Genomic DNA, 20,850 nt, shown 5'->3' with positions numbered 1-20,850 from the left:
ATGGAAGTTCCCAGGCTAGGGGTCAAATAAGAGCTGCAGCTGCTGGCCTACACCACAGCCACAGCAACGTGGGATCAGAGCCAAGTCTGTGACCTACACCACAGCTCAGCACAATGCCAGGTCCTTAACCCATTGAATGAGGCAAGGGATTGAACTCAGTGTCCTCATGGATGCTAGTTGGGTTCGTTACTGCTGAGCCATGATGGGAACTCCAGGACATCAGATTTTAAATGTGACGGAACTTAATTCTGAATGAGTCCAAATTTTCTTCTCCAAACAATTTAACATATGTGCCCAAAATAAAGATAACTCCTTAGATATACAATGGAATAGTATTCAGCATAAAAAGAATGAAATATGCCATTTACAGCAATGTGTATGGCCCCAGAGAGGATCATACTAAGTGAAGTAAGTCAGACAAAGACAAGTATCATATTATATCACTTTGATGTGGAATCTAAAATATGATACAAATGAACTCTTCTTCGAACCAGAAATAGACTTACAGACATAGAGAACAGATTTGTGGTTGTCAAGGGGTGGGTGGGGAAGGGATGGATTGGGAGACTGGGATTAGGAGATGCAAACTATTATATATAGAATGGATAACAACAAGGTCCTGCTGTATAGCACAGTGAACTATATTCAATATTCTGTGAATAAACCATATGGAAAAGAATATGAAAAAGAATACATATAAATGTATAACTGAATCACTTTGCTGTACAACAGAAACTAACACAACATTGTAAATCACCTATATTTCAATAAAATGAAAAAAAAATGACAACTCCAGTGTTTTTGTAAGAATATCCTAAAAACATTTTACCCGATTTGGAAAATACAAACTTTTAGAGATGTAGGTGAGTGAGACAAATGTCTACTTATAGCATTTAACTTAGTTATATGTAAACACTTTAAAGTCTTTCATTACATACAAAAGCTATATAGAAATTCTTTTTTTCTCGTGTATTATCAAACCATTTTATTAACAATTCTTCCCATGTAATTTCTATATCAGTTTCTTCAGCATTACTGCAACAACTTTTTGGAAACATCACATGAAGTGCCCAAGGGTACATTTTGTTCACTTCTTGAGTTGTTAAGGATAAACCACTTTTATGTCTGTTTACAAAGTCTGTCATTGCAAAAAAAAAATTTTTTTTGGCTGCACCCACGGCATGTGGAAATTCCCAGGCCAAGGATTGAATTTAGACCACAACAGCTATGACGCCAGATCCTTAACCCCCTGAGCTACCAGGGAACTCCCATGTCATTGCAAATTTTGCTTTCAGCTTCAAAAACCCATTGCTTCATTTTTGTAGTGAGGGTATTTTTATACGTAATCACAAATCTATGGTTTGTGAAAGCAATTGTTAAAAGTCTAATTTATTTGAAATTGTGAGGTCTCACCATCATATGTAATAAATAATCTCTGTTAGATTTCCTTACCTCCTTCCCCCCACCCCCTTTTTAACTGATCTGGTTGGTTACCTCCATAAACATCCCATAGATATCTCAAATTAACTCTGACTGGGTGGCAATACCATGCCATTCAAAGTTCAAAGTAATAGAGAGAGCCCTCTTGTTACTGACCTGGGTTCTTGGCCTTCCTTAACCAACAGAAATTAATAGGAGCCCAGAAAGAAATTCAGGCAAGACTTTATTTGGGGTCCCTGCTGCAGCAGAGGGGTAGCAAAAACAAGCAACAGGTTACTTTGCTCTCTTGCTCCCTGGGGGTGGGGGCAATGAGCTGTTTCCTTATAAGGGGGGGAGGGTGGGGGTGAGTCCCAGAGTCAGGTTAGAGGGATGGTGAACATTCTGATTGCCTTGCAGGTGATCTAGTCAGGTCTTTGAGGATGTGGCAGGGTCATAAGGACCCTGCCTATTTTAGTCCTTCTGACAGTTATTATTGCTGGTTGGAGTTGGTGGGGTGGTGATTGAGAGACCTACTTCACTGCCTCCACATGTATCTATTCCACAGGGAGAAAGAGGCCCCCGAGGTCTTCCTGGACTCCGAGGTGATGAAGGATGCCGGGGTATGAGAGGGCCCAAGGTGAGCATGACCTGGAGCTGTGGAACCATTGTGCTATTTGTTTTAATCCCTTGAGTTTGAGGAAAATCCTAATTCTTCAGCATAGCTATGATGATTTAGCTCTTTCTCAGACTGAAGTAGAGCCAGAAGTAGAGCTTGAGAAAAGGAATCAAGTGCAAGTAGTTTATTGGGAGGGGACCACAGTGAACACTGGTTGAGGAGTAGAAAGGTCAAACGGGAGGGAAGGTGGCTTAAAAAGGGTGCATTATTCTCTGATTACTGATGGGGGTGGACAGAGCTTAGGCCTGCTTGGGAATATTGGGAGCCAGTGTCAGATGTGCACCTCAATGTTATTCCAAGGGAGGCGTGAGGGAAGTGGGATATTCACATACCAAATTCTCTCAGGATTAGTTGAGGGCTGTTCTCAGAGGGCATAATTCTTCAACACTTCTGGCATGTCCTGTGCTGTGAACAGCCTCTGGTACCAGAAAAAATTCTCCAGAAGAAGAGTCACAGAATTGGCACTTGGAAATTGGGCTTGAGAACAATGAAAAAAATTTTTAGTTTTTTTTTTTTTGGCTTTTTAGGGCTGCACTCGAGGCATATGGAGGTTCCCAGGCTAGGGGTCCAATCGGAGCTACAGCTGCCGACCTAGGCCACAGCCACAGCCATGCCAGATCCGAGCCACATCTGCGACCTATACCACAGTTCACAGCAATGCCAGATCCTTGACCCACTGAGCGAGGCCAGGGATTGAACCTGCAATCTCATGGTTTCTAGTCTGATTCATTTCTGCTGCGCCACAATGGGAACTCTGAAAAAAATTTTTTAATTGAAGTGCAGTTGATTTACAATGTTAGTTTCAGGTATACAGCAAGTGATTCAGTTACATATATATGTATAAACTGCATACATAAATATAATCTCTATATAAATAAATATACAATGAAAATAATCTGAAAAAAGAATACATAATATACACATATATACATATTTTTTTAAGATTATTTTACCTTATAGGTTATTATGAAATATTGAAAGCAATGAAATTTAAAGGGTAATGGGTAGGGCACCACTTTGCAATGGTTGCCTTAAATGCATCTTTACCTTCTAGGATTAGAGAATCTCTTTTAATATGGCCAGAAAGTTTTTTCTACAGCCTCAGAGCCCTATAGAGTTTTTCTGAACACAGGGACTGTCTTCTGCATATTCTGACCAGTTTCTCTTCCAATTAATTTGTCCTCCTGTTCCTGGAAGCCTTCTCATGCTCGTTAGTCAGCATAGCGTTTCATTTTTGTTTGACGAAATGTGGTTGTTGTAGTAAATGGCAAGCTGTGGGAGGGGAGAGGGAGTGGGAGGGACTGGGAGTTTTGGGTTAGTTTATACAAACGAATACATTTAGAGTGGATGGGCAGTGAGGTCCTACTGTCCAGCACAGGGAACAATATCCAGTCTCTTGGGATAGAACATGATGGAAGATACTGTGAGAGAGAGGGGTATATATATATATGGGTCACTTTGCTGTACATCAGAAATTGATACAACACTGTAAATCAAATATGCTTTAATAAAAAAAATAAGTGGCAGGTCACTACTGTTTTTGGCTCACTCCTAAAGGGTAAGGAGTTGGAAGGCGCAGTTTTCTCCATGTCACAGGTTCAGGGGAGTGGTACTCAGAATACCGCGATGCTCCTTATGGTTCCTGGAGAAGAAATCTTCATTTTGATCTAAAAATTGCGTTTTCTTAAAATTAGGGAACACATGATTTCCTCAATAAAATTATGATTTTAAAGTCTCATTCAAGCTCAGTTGTTTTTCTTTCTTCTTAATTTTAGGGAGCAAGAGGATTTTCAGGAGAAAAGGTGAGTGACATTCCTTACTCTTCTAAAACTGGAGAATAGTTTCTTTGGGAAACATAATACCAAGTTCACTTGTTTCTCTTTGGCTGGAGTGAGGTGGGGCCTAACACTTTTAGAAAAGGGGGTACGTCAGATAGTATTAACAGCAAAACTGCCATGCTAATGAATGGCTGTTTGTAAGGTGTGTATTTCAGGTTTAAGGCAGGGATCTTTATGATAATTTTCAAGCCTTGCTAACTGTACAGTAAGTGAGCCATATGTTTATCTGGAAGAGTTGGTCCTGAATTCAAGGTGTGGTCCGAAGGGTCTGGTCAAGCTGGGTGTCGCATGGGAGAGGGATGCTAGGACGGCGCTTGTGTAATAGGGAAGGGCTTTACATTCAGATTCAGGAGCAAAGTATCCATTTGCTCATTCATTCCTTCAAAAAACATTTATTAGGTATCTCGTCTGTTCCCCACATCATCTTTGAGAATGGTTGCAAAGTGATGAACAGGTCGTACAAGAGCTGATAGAGCTCCTTTACTGAGGCCTCTTGGTACCATCATGCACCTGCTATGGCCTGTGACAAATATACGGTGTAATTTTAGTCCAAGAATTTTGTGTACATATTTTCATTTACTGACTCAGCTGTACTTTGGCTAAAAAAATATGCCTAAAACCTGATTTGTGACCAGTAGGAGTAAATCCACCATCCCACACATGTAAAATGCATCTTTTTCTGATTGCAAAACTCCAAATTTTTTTCTTCAAGAGATCCTTTATAATAAATATTTGAACCGTCATTTTGAGAGAGTTGGCAAAGTGAAGGCCTCATAATTTGAAAGTGATGGAGTTCTTGATGGGCTGTCACGATGCAGCTGCTAGTTTTTGTTGTCATCACTAGTTAGCCCTGTTTTTTCAGTTCTTTTCTAAGGAAGTTTTTTTTTTTTTTCATTTTAACTCTTTCAAAATGCACACACACGCATCCACACTTACTTAGTTCTAACTTAATCTGCAGTCTTCCAAGTTTCCATTATGCAGATTAATTCTGGCATATTTGCCAGTCTTTTTAAATTAAAAAAAAAAATCAATGGCAAAAAGACCGTTGTTACTATGTAGACGACCGTGAGAAATGTTTCATTCAGTCTTGTGAGGGAGTTACAGTACCTGTCACAGCATGAACATTTAAAAGGAGGTCTTTCTATCCATTCAAAATCCGAGTTCCTTTTTTTCTGATCTTTTTCTTTAGCACCTGAAACTGTCAGGAAAAACAGTGTGTAACACTAATCCATTTCAGGAAGAAAATAACCATTGCTTTTTAACACTTAAATGCAGTGTATAAATGTTGTTTTGGGAGGTGTGGACTCTTCTGCCAACTGAGGACAATATTAGCAAGGAAACTGACATCAAAGCAATAGCCATGTAATCTGGTCCTCTTGTCCCTAAAGTTCTCAACTTCCTTTGCTCCACAGGGCAGCCCTGGTGAGGAAGGTCCTGATGGCTTGGATGGAGAACCGGTACAGAAAATTTTTCATTACATGTCTCCAGCCCCTCCCTGCCCTCACTAGTTTGGGGGCGTTAATAGTTTATACTTGTCATGATTAGTCTAGAAATTAAAAAAAAAACATGCATGTTCAACAATGTTTAAAGTTAATTTATGTATTTGCTCTTTTTTCTAGTTGAAATATAATTGATTTATAAAGTTTTGTTAGTTTTTGGTGTGTAGCAACATGATTCAGTTTTATATATATTCTTTTTCAGATTCTTTTCCTTTAGATTATTATAATATGCTGAGTATCGTTCCCTGTGCTATTCTGTAGGTCTGTGTTGGTTATCTCTTTTATATATAGTAGTGTGTGTATGTTAATCTCAAATTCCTAATTTATCCCTCCCGCACTTCCTTTCCCCTTTGGTAACTATAAGTTTGTTTTCAATGTCTGTGAGTCTCTTTCTGTTTTGTAAATAAGTTCATTTGTATCTTTTTTTTTAGATTCCACATATAAACAATATCATATGATATTTGTCTTTGTCTTAGTATGATAATCTCTAGGTTCATTCATGTTGCTGCAAATGGCATTATTTAATTCTTTTTTGTGGCTGAGTAATATTCCACTAGACATATATACCACATCTTTGATGGACATTTAGGTTACTTCCATGTCTTGGCTATTATGAATAGTGCTATATGAACATTAGGGTGTGTATATCTTTTTGATTTAGAGTTTTGTCTGGATATATGCCCAGGAGTGGGATTGTAGTATCACATGGTAACTCTCTATTTAGTTTTTAAAGGAACATTCCTATGTTCTCCTATCCTCAAAATATAAGGACCAAGAAACTTAGCTCCCATAGCACATATTATTGTCCAATATCTTCTTTCCATCTTTTTATTTTGCTAAATTCTACCAACTAGATATTGTTCTAATTATTGTTTTATGTAGTCAGTGCTTATCTGGCTTTACCCAAGTATTTATTACTACCACTGATGCCTTCAAAAGGACATGAAAATATTAATGTTTCTTTTGCCTAAGGTACAACTTTTAGAGAGTTTTTCTTTAATGAAGGTTGTAAACTTCCTTGGTTGTTTTTTTCTCTGAAAATCTTATGAATTCACCCTTCTTCTTGAAAGATTGTTCTTGGGTAGATAATTATTTTCTCTCAATGCTTTGGAAATGTAATTTCATAGTCTCCTGGCTTCCACTGCCTTCTTTCATTTTTGCTGTTAAGACGTTGCTCGTCGGAATTCCCATCATGGCTCAGCAGAAGCGAATCTGACTAGTATTCATGAGGATGCAGGTTTGATCCCTGGCCTTGCTTGGTGGGTCAGGGATCCGGTGATGCCGTGAACTGTGGCTTAGGCCGGTAGCTGTAGCTCCAATTTGACCCCTAGCCTGGAAACCTCCATATGCTGTGGGTGTGGTCCTAAAAAGACACACACACACACACACACGTTGCTCATCAAATAACTGTTTTTCCTTTGTCAGCAATCTTTACAAAAATTAGGCTGTTTTACAAATTTCCATTTGTTTCTTGTTACCTGCAGTTTCAATACGGTGTGTACAGGTGTGGATTTATTTTCATTTAGCCTGTTTGGGACTTATTAGGCTTTTGAATCTGAGCATCTGTATCATCTCTTGAGTTTTGGAAACCCTTAACTTATTATCATTTTGAAATTAAAAAATTCCCCATTTTCTCTATTATTTTCTTATGGAAGTGTAATTACAAATTTATGAACCTTCTCATTTTATCCTCAATGTACCTTAGCCTCTATTTCATATTTTATATTTCTTTATCTTTCTGCATTCTGCATTCTGAATACTTCCTTCATTTTCTAGTCCACCAGTCTTTACATCACTTGTATTTAATATGCTATTTAACTTGCCAATTGGATTTTTAATTTTGGTTATTCTAATATTCACTTTAAGAAATTCTGTTTGACTCTCAAATCTGCTTGGTCCTTTCACAAAATATATAGTTGCTTGATTTTTTACTCATTCTTTTTGGTTATTTAAATGAATTAAACATTCTCATGATAATTTCAATATCTATAGTTATTACAAATTTGTAATTTGTTGTCTGTTGGTTCTGCTGTCTTCTCCCTTATGTGTGTTGTGACTTTTGATTGAAACTTTTTTTTTTAAGATTTCAGGTTTATTTATTTAGATTTTTTTTTAAAAGGGCTGAATCTGAGGCATACGGAAGTTCCCGAGCTAGGCGTCTAATTGGTGCTGCAGCTGCCAGCCTGCACCACAGCCACAGCAATGCAGGCTCTGAGCCACGTCTGTGACCTACACCACAGCTCACAGCAATGCCGAATACTTAACCCACCGAGTGAGGCCAGGGATTGAACCCTTATCCTCATGGATAATAGTTGGGTTCATTACCGCTGAGCCACAACAGGAACTACTTTTTTTTTTTTTTTTTGTATTTTTTTTTAAATTGATGTATAGGTGGTTTATAGTGTTGTATTAGTTTCAGCAAAAGTAATATAGCAAAGTGATTCAGTTATACATAGATACATACGTTCTTTTTCATACTCTTTTCCATTATGGTTTATCACAGGATATTGAATATCATTCCCTGCGCTGTACAGTGGGACTTTGTTGTTTATCTATTTTACACATAGTTTTTTTGTATCTGCTAATCCCAAACTCCTAATTTATCCCTCTGCCACTGCCTTTCCCCTTTGGGAACCGTAAGTTTGTTTCTATGTCTGTGGAAACTCATTTTTGATGGAATTTTTATCTGTGAGAAGTCATCGAGGCTTGAGTAGAGGTTGCTTGTTTCTGCCACGTCTGTGGTGGCAGTAACTCCCGGGACCATGTTAAAATAAGTGACCACCTGTGGTTTTTCACACCATACACAGAGGATCAGCCAAAGGTTATTACTTCCTGCTTTCTCTTTATTCTGAACTCCAAGGATGTCCCTTTTTCTTTAGCAGCTCACTTATGTATGTAAGATGTCATTTAATTTGTTGTCTGGATTTTCAGTTGTTTTTCAAAGGGAAGACTGTTCAGGGCATCTAGTCTTATCATGCAGGCAGATTTAGAACTTTCTGCTCTTGGCAAAAACGTGAAACTATCTGAGAAGAGTTTCCGCGTGACTAATGTAACAAAGATTCTCTTCGTATTTCTTTTTCTAGGGTGATCGTGGAGTCCCAGGGTCATCTGGAGAAAAAGGAGATCGAGGAAACAGGGTAAAGTGCAAGGATGTTCTTCTCTCCAGTTTCTCATACTCCTGCCTCACAAACTGACCTTGGCTCTGGGAAAGAATCCGCTAGTGGCTTTAGTACTAGTGGGAGTTAAAGGGTGATAAATACAAGATGAATATTTGGAAACTTTATTTAAGGCTTGACTCTGCTGATAGTGAAATGAGTAATATAAACCAAATTACTTTTATACTTTATCATGTGCCTCACTTCCAATCTCAAGCTTTTCATGGCTCCTGACACCAGTGATCTAGTCTGACATCCAAGGCCTCTCAACCACATGCTTCACTAATCTCAGTCAAGAAGTGTCCTTCCCAGCCAAATTGTGCTTCTCACTCTCCCCTGAAGAGTCCTTTTGCTGTGTCTTGGTCTGTGTTGGGTACCCCATCCTGGAAACCTTTTCCCTACCTTTATCTTTTATGTTAAATTTATTTTATTGAAGTATAATTGATGTACAGTGTTGTGTTAATTTATGCTGTACAGCAAAGTACATATATTCATTCTTTTTCATATTCTTTTCCATTATTGTTTATCACAGAATATTGAATGTAGTTCTCTGCATTGTGTGTATTTCTGTAGAACCTTGTTTATCCATTCTATATATAATAGTTGGCATCTGCTAATCTTAAACTCCAAATCCATCTTCCTTTATCCCCTCCCTGCTTCGATCTTCAGTCTTTATTTGTGTATCACTTTTTCTTCAATTTCCATCTCCTCTCTTTCCTCCTCATGATGTAGTGATCTCCTCTTTCTCTGCATCCTTCCAGTGTACACTGTTCACACTATTGGCTTGACATTATCTTTTTGTGTAAAGGGAGGCAGAAACCTGGCATATGTAGTGTACCTCTCCCTTGCTGTGCCCATGGCAGACATTATTAATCAATTATGGAATCCACCCTGAAGGATCTGTCTCAACCCAGGATTGTAATCAGCTTCTGTTGATTCACTGGGTTACATTTCACTGGGGGTAAAATTTTATTTATGTTTTTGTACCTCTCATGGAATTAGAGTAATGCTTTTATCCCTAGATGTGCATTGATTTCCTGATAAGTGAATCAGAGTGTCATAAGACATGCCTCTTGATCAAGGTTCAGTTTTCAGCCTGCAGTTTTTGGATCAGATTTTGGAGAAGGTAGAGGAGACTACACTCATTCAAGACTGGAGAGCCTTCAGTTTCCACTGAATTTTGCTAAACTCAATAAACACTTGTTAAGTGCTTCCTACCTGTAGGACGTTTTCGTAGACACAAAGAAGGGTTCAAAGATACATAAGTCATAGTTATGACCAATAAAGAGCTGGTTAACTGGGGCAGGAGATAATATTTGTACAGGAAGGACCCTAATGTAAGATAGGATAAAATAAAATCTGTAAGAATGGTGCAAATAAAGAGTCAGTGGGAGCTTGGAGAGGAATCTGAAACAGAATGGCCTTTCTCCATCCAATCAGTCATCAGAATTTATTGAGCATCTGTTGTAATCCAGGTGTGAGTGTAAAATGAGGAACAAGACAGGTACAAGTTCTGTATCTGAGAACTGGCCTCTATGGGGAGAGACAGACATGAGTGAACTAATCATGGAAGTAGATGTAAGACTACTGCTGACATAAGTACATGAAGGGGGAGGTAAATAACAGAGGGGTCTGATCGAGCCTGTGCCATCAGGAAGGCTTCATTGAGGAAGTGAAGATGAGATGAGTAATAGCCAGATCATGAGGGAAGAGGAAGCGGGGAGAAACCAGCCTTCCCTCCTGGGCACTTGAGAGTATATTTAGGGTGGAGAGGACCTGGGCATTTCTGGGAATGCAAGAAATCAAGGCATTCTCTACACAAGACCTCTGTGAGAGACACACACAGGGTATCCCAGGTTAACAAAAAAGGAAAAGCTTAGAATTAGAAGAACTCAGGGCAGGTCTGGACAAACAAGGATTCCATTTCAGTAGGAATGGAGGGTGAGGAAAAAAAAATATAAAGAGTGGGAGGGAAGTCTGGAAGGGTGCGTTGAGTTGACTTAATGCTACATTTAAGGGTTTTGTTTTTCTCTACTGAGCAATCAGGTATATTGAAAGTTTCTGGGCAAGGAAGACGCATGTCCAAAGCTACAGGTTTGGAAGATTAGTGTCTGGGTCAGAAAAAAGAGGGACTCTATGCTGGACAAAACATAATAGGAACCATATGCCAGGCTTTGTAGTCATCATTTTTTAAATTTTATTTTTATTTTTTAATTGTAATCAATTGTTATTTTCCAAGACATTTTTTTTTCTACTGTACAGCATGGTGACCCAGTTATACATACATGTATACATTCTTTTTTCTTACATCATGCCCCATCATAAGTGACTAGACATAGTTCCCAGTGCTACACAGCAGGATCTCATTGCTAATCCATTCCAAAGGCAATAATTTGCATCTGTTAACTCCAGGCTCCCAGTCCATCCCACTCCCCACCCCCTTGACAACCACAAGTCTATTTTCCAAGTCCATGATTTTAATTTATTATTCCACTGAATCTTGATAACAGCCCTATAAGACATATCTGTTTCGCAAATGAGAAAGTTGTCTTGATTTCAAAGAAATTAGCCTTATTAGTACATTAAGCAGCAGGATTGGAATGTGGAATTAAAAAACCCCCTCTTACTATTATATCAGGCCAGGGAAGAGGTAAGGAGAGGTCTCCAGTAACAATATGAGGTGGCTTCTTGTGGAGGCCAGAGAACACCCTATTCCCCATGTGTCTAAAAGCCAGATCTCAGGGGGGTCCCCTCTCAGTATTCTCAGAATGTGGTTCGTACCCTCCAGAACCAGGTACATAACATCATCTGAGGAAGGTTCCTGTGACTCTCTGGCTCTGTGGGAACTATGACACAGAGATGGTACTATTAACAGCAGGTTTTAAGGGAAGCAACATTTGCTCATCATGTCGTAGTCTTATGGAAAGTTGCTCCACTTCTCTGTTTCCCTGTCTATAGCAGTCAGGAGCTCTGGATGCATTTTTCTCTTTTTTCTCCTCTTTTTCATGACATCTTGATCTGCTAATGCTGTGTATATATCTGTGATGGGCAAAACCTTCTTTTTCTTACGTATGTTTTTGTGTTGGAACACCAGGAAGTTGTGGAAAGATCCAGGGAATTGGTGATTGGGAGATGGGGATCTGATTTTCTCATGCCCAAATGGGTTGATTCTTGAGTTTGTGAGGGTTAAATGAGGTAATGCACACCTAGGCCAAACATACCACATATTTCCAATAAAGGTAGGTTATTTTCTATGTCTCAACCTCACCTTCTTGGCAGCTAATGCTTTAAAGATGAAGTACTAAATTGCTCTTTTAATTGGAGTCTCACGTCCCCTCTCCCTTTAGGCAATACATGATTTTAGAAAGTGATTTTTTTTTTTAATGTGATTTTAGGGTTTGACGGGGCCACCCGGACAACGTGGTGAGCGTGGAGAGCCTGGGCTAAGGGGCGATCCTGTGAGTGGTGATTGAAGAATGTCTGCTGCTTTAATCCAGGGACTGTGAACTGTGCTTGGGTAGAGGCAGAGAACATTGAATTGTTCATTAATGAGACATCTGCTCAGCCTGTCTTAGTATTGCAACAAATAAGAGATTTGAGAGGAAAGCCATCTTATAGAACATTTGGGCTCTTAAAGAGTTTGGAGCGAGTTCCCGTCGTGCCTCTGCAGATCGAATCCAACTAGTATCCATGGGGGTGCGGGTTCGATCCCTGGCCTCGCTCAGTGGGTTAAGGATCCATCGTTGCTCTGGCTGTGGTATAGGCCAGCAGCTGTAGCTCCAATATGCCATGGGTGAAGCCCTAAAAAGCCAAAAAAAAAAAATTGGAATTTTAATTGCATTGGGTTTCTGGGATTCCTGAGAAGGCCCACACAATGAAAATGTACCCCTTTGGTTCCTTTCTTTTCTTTCTTTTAAAACTTATACTTCCTGTACTTACTTTTCTTGTCTTTCCCGTCCATTTGAGCTAAACAACCTTTTATTTTCTCAGGGGGATCCTGGAATTGATGGTTTCATCCAAGGCCCTAAGGGTGAAAAAGGAAGGCGTGGACACCAGGTAAGATGGACTCTGTTCACTTGGGGGTACTGGTACCCATGGGAGCAGATGCTGTCTGGGATGGGAGACTTGGGCATTCAGACAGCAAAGAAAACCAGAGTGGAGTTCCCGTCGTGGCTCAATGTTTAACGAATCTGACTAGGAACCACGAGGTTAGGGTTTGATCCCTGGCCTTGCCAGTGGGTTAAGGATCCGGTGTTGCCGTGAGCTGTGGTGTAGGTGGCAGGCTCGGCTTGGATCCTGAGTTGCTGTGGCTCTGGCGTAGGCTGGTGGCTACAACTCTGATTAGACCCCCTAGCCTGGGAACATCCGTTTGCCGCGGGTGCAGTCCTAGAAAGACAAAAAGACAAAAATAAATAAATAAAAAAAATAAATAAACAAAAACAAACAAAACCCAGCGTGCAAACCTGTGGGAATCCACTGTGCGTGGAAAGCAGAGCTGAATGCTAATCCCCACTCACATCCACCTACCATCCTTGTCTCCTAGTTTTTTTTTTTTTTTTTTCCTTGAGCAAATCTTATCTTTCACATGAGTAATATAAGTTACTTTACCTCTTTTGTTCTTGGTCTCTTCATCTTCAAAGTGAAACTATAAGGGAGCTCCCATTGTGGCTTGGCAGTTAAGAACCCAGCATAGTGTCCGAGAGGATGTGAGTTTGATCCCTAGCCTTGCTCAATGGGTTAAGGATCTGGCATTGCTGCAAGCTGCTGTGTAGGTCGCAGATGCGGCTTGGGTCTGGTGTTGCTGTGGCTGCAGCTCTGATCTGACCCCTAGCCCAGGAGCTTCCATATGCTGCAGGTGCAGCCATAAAAGGAAAACAAAAAGAAGAAAATGAAACTATCAGACTCGATGCTTAAGATGTTTCCAGTTTTAAAATAATGTCTTGATTTAAAAGTTGCTGAGGGTCATCACACTGCTGGCTTACTTTTCATCACTGCCACTGTTAATTATGTGTATCAGGTAGTAGTTATTTTTAAAGGTAAGATCCTTGTCTAGTTCCAAATACTACAAGCATCAGGACAAGAGTCATTACAGAAGGAAGAAGACTTGTTGCCTTGACTAATTTGTTGGAAGCTATTTTTAGATTTTTATGCCTCAAACATTAAAACGCACGACTCTGAAAATGACTAAAACAACCCAAGTGCCACTGCCCACACCATTCATCCCTCCCATTTTCCAGGCTTGAGATCTACATAGCCAAATGCTTGCAACTGTAGAGAACTTCTGTTTGCTTTGAACTCCAATTTGCATCCTTTGACCAAACCTTAGACATCAGTTCTTCTCCCCAGATTGTGACCGGTTTGCAACCCTTTTATATATGCCCAAGGCCCTTAATACAATCTTATATAATTTTGTAAAAAGATGCATGTGGAAGTTCCCAGACTAGGGATCGAATCAGAGCTGTAGCTGCTGGCCTATGCCACAGCCACAGCAACGCGGGATCCAAGCTGTGTCTGTGACCTTCATCACAGCTCAAGGCAACGCTGGATCCTTAACCCACTGAGTGGAGCCAGGGATCGAACCCACCACCTCATGGATACTAGTTGGGGTTGTAATCAGCTGAGCCACCATGGGAGCTCCTTGCGTAGATATGTGAGAAAATTGTCATGACTTGTAAGAATTTCTCATCCTGTTGTCAATTGCAGTGATTTTGAACCAACTGAAAGGGTTTTCTTTCTTGGGTTGATGTCAAAGAGCCCTGTGAATAGCCACTCACTCAGCTATGGGATTGAGCTAAGAGAACATCAGGGCAGCAACCCTTAACCCATCCTGGCTCCAGTTTCCTCATCTACAAGTTCGGACTATTAGAAAAACCATTTCAAAGTTTCTAGGAGTCTGTGGTTGCAATGGAAAGAAAAGTACTGATTCATATAAACTATGGTTTGCTGCCTCTAGACAAACTGTTCAGGGCTGTGTCTGTCACAGCAGCAGAGCCAGTGGAGAGAGCCTCCTGCCTGCACCTTTCAGAGGTCTCCATCACTGACTTTAGCCAAGGGTTAACCTTAAACACCAGGTCCCTGAATTGTGTGCCCAGACAAAAACTGTCATACTGCATCTCCATCCCCGTGCTCACCTCCAGTGCTGAGCTCAAATAAGGGTCCTAACTCAGTGTTCTTTGAATAGATTTGGATAATCGGAGTCACTCCCACCAGGTACCTAAGCCTGAGGCTGTGGGCTGCTGACATTCTAGCCTGTTAAGTGCTATGAGAAGAGAGCCCACTAGAGGGCGGTCTTTCCTTGGTATTATTCTGAGTTGCGTCAGGAGCAGATTTGGTGTAATGTGCATGGGGAAGGGGCCCTGATGATGATAGTTTTTCAAACCAAGCAGAGAACCTTGACCATAAGACAAGCATGTGGAAAAGGATGGGAAATCTGTCACGGCTTCACGCCTCTGGGCAGAATGAAAATCAAGACAACCTTTTGGGGAGGCCATCAGACAACACACATCCATTAGGACTGCTGATTTTTTTTTTTTAATGATATTTATTATTATTATTTTTTACTTTTTAATTTTTTGTCTTTTGTAGGGCCGCACCCATGGCATATGGAGGTTCCCAGGCCAGGGGTTCAATTGGAGCTACAGCTGCCGGCCCACACCAGAGCCACAGCAACGGGGGATCCAAGCTGCCTCTACGACCTACACCACAGCCCACGGCAACGCCAGATCCTTAACCCACTGAGGAAGGCCAGGGATTGAACCCTGCAACTTCATGGCTCCTAGTCGGATTCATTAACCACTGCCACACGGAAACTCCTGTCTTTTTTTTTTTTAGGACTGCATTGCGGCATATGGAAGTTCTCTGATAAGGGAAATGAGATATCCATGATTGTCTTAGACCTGTCATAATTCATCCCTCGGGGCTGAGAGTGTGGTCGAACCAAATGAAACAGATTTTCTTAGCCAGGAGGGAGCGTTGTGTAGTCACAGTGGAAGCAGATGCCATGGTAGAAGACGGGCATATCCTTTGACCTGGTCTTTCCAGTTCTAGAGATTTATCCAGAAGCTTATCATGGACAAACACAAAGATTTAGCCCCAAGGATGGTCAATGTAGTGATTTTTAATCACTTTGGTGCTTAAATGTCCAACGATAAGGGATTGTTTATATAAATAATGGCACATCCACATGGCTTAGAATATTATAAAGCCATGAAAAATAATTTAGAGGGTTATTTCATAACAAGGAAAACATTCATGGTATAACATTAAGTGAAAAACCAAATTACAAACTCCCCTATTCAACAAAGGGTTCGCATTGTAGAATATATCTGTTTATCCTGGAAGGAAAAACACCCAACAGTTCAGCATTTCTTTAAATTTTTTTTTTTTTTTTAGGGCTGCACCTGCAGCATATGGAAGTTCCCAGGCTAGGGGTCGAATTGGAGCTGCAGCTGCTGGCCTACACCACAGCCACAGAAATGCCAGATCTGATCTGCATCTTTGACCTTCACTGTAAGCTTGTAGCAATGCCAGATCCTTAACCTGCTCAGTGAGGCCAGGGATTGAACCTGCATCCTCATGGATACTAGTTGGGCTCTTAAACCACTGAGCTGAAACAGGAACTCCAAGGCATTTCTTTTCCTTAAGCTTGTTTTCTGAATTGTTGAAATATTCTATGATGAACATGTATTACTTTTTACCCAACTTTTTATTTTGGAAAATTTTAAATCTGCAGAAAAAGTTTTAGTTTCAAGACTAGCACAGTGAACATCATTTGTTATCATTGGGACATATTTGCTTTATATCCTATTTTTTTTCTTTTTATGGCCACACTTGTGGAATATGGAAGTTCCTGGGCTAGGGGTTGAATCGGAGCTGCAGCTGAGCCCCACATCACAGCTACAGCAACACTGGATCTGAGCCACATCACAGCTTGTGGCAGTACCAGATCCTTAACCTACTGAGTGAGGCCAGGGTTCAAACCTGCATCCTCACAGAGACTATGTCAGGTTCTTAACCTGCAGAGCCACAATGGGAACTCTACTTTATCTATACAAATACATAGGTAATATATGTATATATTTTGCTGAATCATTTGAGGATTAATTAAAAGTATCATGATATTTTGCCTCTGAATGTTTAACATATATCCTTCAGGAACATTCTCCTACATTCAAAATCATCACATTCAAAATTTTAGTATTTATGAAAAATTATTTTCTAATGTATAGGTCATATTCAGATTGCCATGCTTGCCCCCAAATGCCCATTCTGGCTGTTTTTACTGTTGTTCTGGGACTCGGTCAAGGACTACATGGTGCAATTACTTGTCTTGGCTTTGTAGTATTTTTTAGCCATGATCGTTGCCCAATTATTTGTCTGTTTTACATGACATTGACATTCCAGACCAGTTTTGCTAAACATTCCTCAGTTAGGATTTGCCTGATTGTTTTCTCATGACTAGATGCAGGTTAGACATTTTTTGAAAGGAGATCAGTTAATTCTGGACCCTTCACACCAGGAGGGACACTGTCAGTCTGTCTCATTATTGGTACATTAATTTTTGTTACTGGATTAAGAGAGTGTCCACCAGACTTTATTGTAGACATACTTTCCCCCTTCTTTCCAATGATTAACCAGTCTGGGAAATGATACTCTGTATATTTCTTATTTCTGAACAGCCTTTTCCCCAGTGGTTCTCACATCTGCCCAAATAATTCCTTTACAGTGCTGACCGCAAAAAAATTATTTACCATTAAAATGATTAAAATGATTAAATGACAAACATTTTAAGGGTCTTTATTATATCTAGACCAAATCTGAGAGTTCTTTACCTAAAACCTTCTCCCTCATGTAACCTACTTTATTCAAAAAAATTCCCATTGTAAAAGTAACACTTACTACAGATCCTTGGGAATGTGGGAGTAAAATGTAGAGAGAAAAAATGCAGTTGTTCCAGTAACCAAGAAAACCATCAGTTTATTGGACTTTCCTAACTTGCTGAGGTCGAAGCTACTCTCCTTGAAAAAGTCAGGAGAAGATCCCATGACCTCATTAAAAACATTTCTAGAACAATATGAAAAAAAAAGAGGAATCATCATTTTGTCTTTCTGCTTATTTGGAATAAGTTATTTTTTCACAAAATTTAGCATACTTGAAAAGAACAACATGGTAGCAATTTTTTTCTACTTTATAAACTTTTGATCAATGTAATTTTTTGAAATGATTTTTAGTTTTTCCATTATAGCTGGTTTACGTAATTTTTATTTGCTGTTACACTATTTTGATAAACATTCTACTTTAATGAACATTTCCCTTCTATTGTGGGATACTTAAATTATTTCAGGATTTACTTTGTTATTAGTCACAGTTGGAAGAGTAGCTTTGCACATAATCTTTTTGTTTCTGTTCATATTTTCCTCAATTTATGTATTCTTAATTGCATTAGCATGTAACGTCACTGAATAATTAACTAAAATATCCCCACTTGAGACCCAAGTTGGTTTTTCACTTCACCTGAAATGTTGACTCATTTTTGCTCTGGACATCACTCACTTTCACCCTTATGATCTTAAAGAAGTGAAAACAGTAGAGGATTTCCCCATTCTGACTGTATAGCCTTCCCCTCATCACCATCCTGTATCCATCACCATCCTGTATCCATCACCCGGTGTACGCAGAGACGACCTCTCCTGCATCCCATTTCTGTTTGTACATTTTTCAAGTATTAAGCATGTCTTGTTGGAGATGGATGCCTGCTGTCCCAGCATGGTGAACCCTGAGGAGCTGTCAGACAATCTTCAGGGAAAGATGCACACATCATGGATATTTTATTTTATTTTATTGGAATACAAGTTGTATTAATTTCAAGTGTACAGCAAAGTAAATCAATGATGCATATACATATATCCATTCCTTTTCAAATCCTTTCCCCATATATGTTATTATACAATGTTGATTAAATTTTCCTGTCCTATACAGTAGGTCCTTATTTCCCATCTATTTCATATATAGTAGTGTATATACATCAATCCCAATCCTCTAATTTACACCTCCCCACCACATTTCCCCTTTGGTAAACATAAGTTTGGTTTCAAAATCTTTGAGTCTGTTTCTGTTCTGTAGGTTCCAGTCTATCATTTTTATTAGATTCCACTGTTAGTGATTTCATGATATTTGTATTTGACTTAATTCACTTAGTATGATAATTTCTAGGTCCATCCATGTTGGTGCAAATGGCATTATTTCATGCTTTTTATGGCATAATATTCCATTGTATATATGTACCATTTCTTCTTTATCCATTCCTTTAAGAATGGACATTTAGGTTGCTTCCCTATGTTGGCTATTGTAAATAGTGCTGTAATGAACACTTGGGGTGCATGTATCTTTTCAAATAATGATTTTCTTTGTTTAGATGCCTCAGAGTGGGATTTATGGATTATATGGTAGTTCTACAATTTGCTTTTTAAGGAACCTCCATACTGTTTTTCATGGTGGTTGCACCAGTTTTTATTCCCACCAACAGTGTAGCAGGATTCCCTTTTCTCCACACCCTTTCTAGCTTTTATTATTTGTAGTCTTTTTAATGATGGCCATTCTGACTGGTGAGGTGTTATGTCATTGTAGTTTTGATTTTTCATTTCTCTAATAATTAGTAAAGTTGAGCATCTTTTTTTTATATAATTTTTTATTTTCCCACTGTACAGCAAGGGGGTCAGGTTATCCTTACATGTATACATTACAATTACATTTTTTCCCCCACCCTTTGTTCTGTTGCAGCATGAGTATCTAGACAAAGTTCTCAATGCTATTCAGCAGGAGGGGGAGGGAGTGGGAGGGATTGGGAGCTTGGGCTTATCAGACACAATTTAGAATAGATATACAAGGAGATCCTGAGCATCTTTTTAATATGCTTTTTGGCCATCAGTATATCTTTGGAGAAATGTCTGTTTAGATCTTCTGACCATTTTTTAGTTGGAGTGTTTGGTTTTTTTTTTTTATATAAAGCTGTGTGAGATGTTTGTATATTTTGAAGATTAATCCCTTGTCAGTTGTTTGCAAAGATTTTTTTCCCATTCTTTGGGTTGTCTTTTCATTTTATTAATGGTTTCCTTTGCTGTGCAAAAGGTTTTAAGTTTAATTAGGTCCCACTTGTTAATTTTTATTTTTATTTTCATTACTCTAGGAGGTGGGTCAAAAATATATTGCTGCAATTTATCTCAAAGAGTGTTTTGCCTATGTTTCCATCTAGGATTTTTATAGTATCAGGTCTTATATTTAGGCCTTTAATCCATTTTTTGTGTTGTGTAAGAGAATATTTTAATTTCATTCTTTTATGTGTAGCTGTCTAGTTTTCCCAGAACCACATATTGAAGAGATTTTCTTTTCGCCATTGAATATTCTTGCTTCCTTTGTCATTGATTAATTGACTATATGTGTGTGGGTTTATTTCTGGACTTTCTATACTGTTCCACTGATCTATATGTCTGTTTTCGTACCAGTACCATACTGTTTTCTTTTTTTGGGGGGGGGTGCCACACTTGTGGCATATGGCTATAGGCTAAGGGTCAAATTGGAGCTGCAGCTGCCAGCTTGCATCACATAGCCACAGCAACATGGGATCCGAGCCATGTTGTGACCTAGACCAGAGCTCATGGCAATGCTAGATCCTTAACACACTGAGCGAGGCCAGGGAATGAACCCACATTCTCATTGATACCATTTGGGTTCGTTGCCACTAAGCCACAATAGGAACTCCAGTACTATACTGTTTTGATGACTGTAGTTTTGTAATGTAGTCTGAAGCCAGGGAATTTGATTCTTCCAGTTTTGTTTTTCTTTCTGAAGATTGCTTTGGCTCTTCAGGGTCTTTTGTGTTTTCATACAAATTAAAAATTTTTTTTGCTCTAGTTCTGTGAAAAATGCCATTGGTAATTCAATAGGGATTACACTGAATCTGTAGATTGCTTTGGATAGTATGGCCATTTTGACAATACTGATATTCCCAATCCAAGTACATGGTATATTTTTCTGTTTGTGTCGTCTTTGATTTCTTTCATCAGTATCTTTTAGTTTTCAGAGTATAGGTCTTTTGCCTCTTTAGGGAGGTTTATTCTTAGGTATTTTATTCTTTTTGATGTGATGGTAAGTGGGATTGTTTCCCTAATTTCTCTTTCTTATCTTTCATTGTTAATATATAGGAATGCAAGAAATTTCTGTGTATTAATTTTTTATCCTGAAGCTTTACCAAATTAATTGATGAG

The 20,850-nt window shown here is 39.2% G+C and overlaps 1 protein-coding gene across 1 annotated transcript in view; it reads left to right on the top strand.

Annotated features, from left to right (window-relative positions):
• The window catches only part of LOC100517188 (collagen alpha-4(VI) chain-like), a 134,047-nt gene that overhangs the window by 49,718 nt on the left and 63,479 nt on the right, over window positions 1–20,850 (top strand). The window contains 6 exon segments of the mRNA XM_021071496.1: window positions 1,985–2,056; window positions 3,871–3,897; window positions 5,346–5,390; window positions 8,516–8,569; window positions 11,983–12,045; window positions 12,578–12,643. Coding sequence (XP_020927155.1) covers window positions 1,985–2,056; window positions 3,871–3,897; window positions 5,346–5,390; window positions 8,516–8,569; window positions 11,983–12,045; window positions 12,578–12,643 — 327 coding nt within the window.

The sequence above is a fragment of the Sus scrofa genome, chromosome 13, assembly GCF_000003025.6.
Source record: "Sus scrofa isolate TJ Tabasco breed Duroc chromosome 13, Sscrofa11.1, whole genome shotgun sequence".
NCBI classification, from domain to species: Eukaryota; Metazoa; Chordata; class Mammalia; order Artiodactyla; family Suidae; genus Sus; species Sus scrofa.
This window is presented reverse-complemented; position numbering and strand designations above follow the sequence as displayed.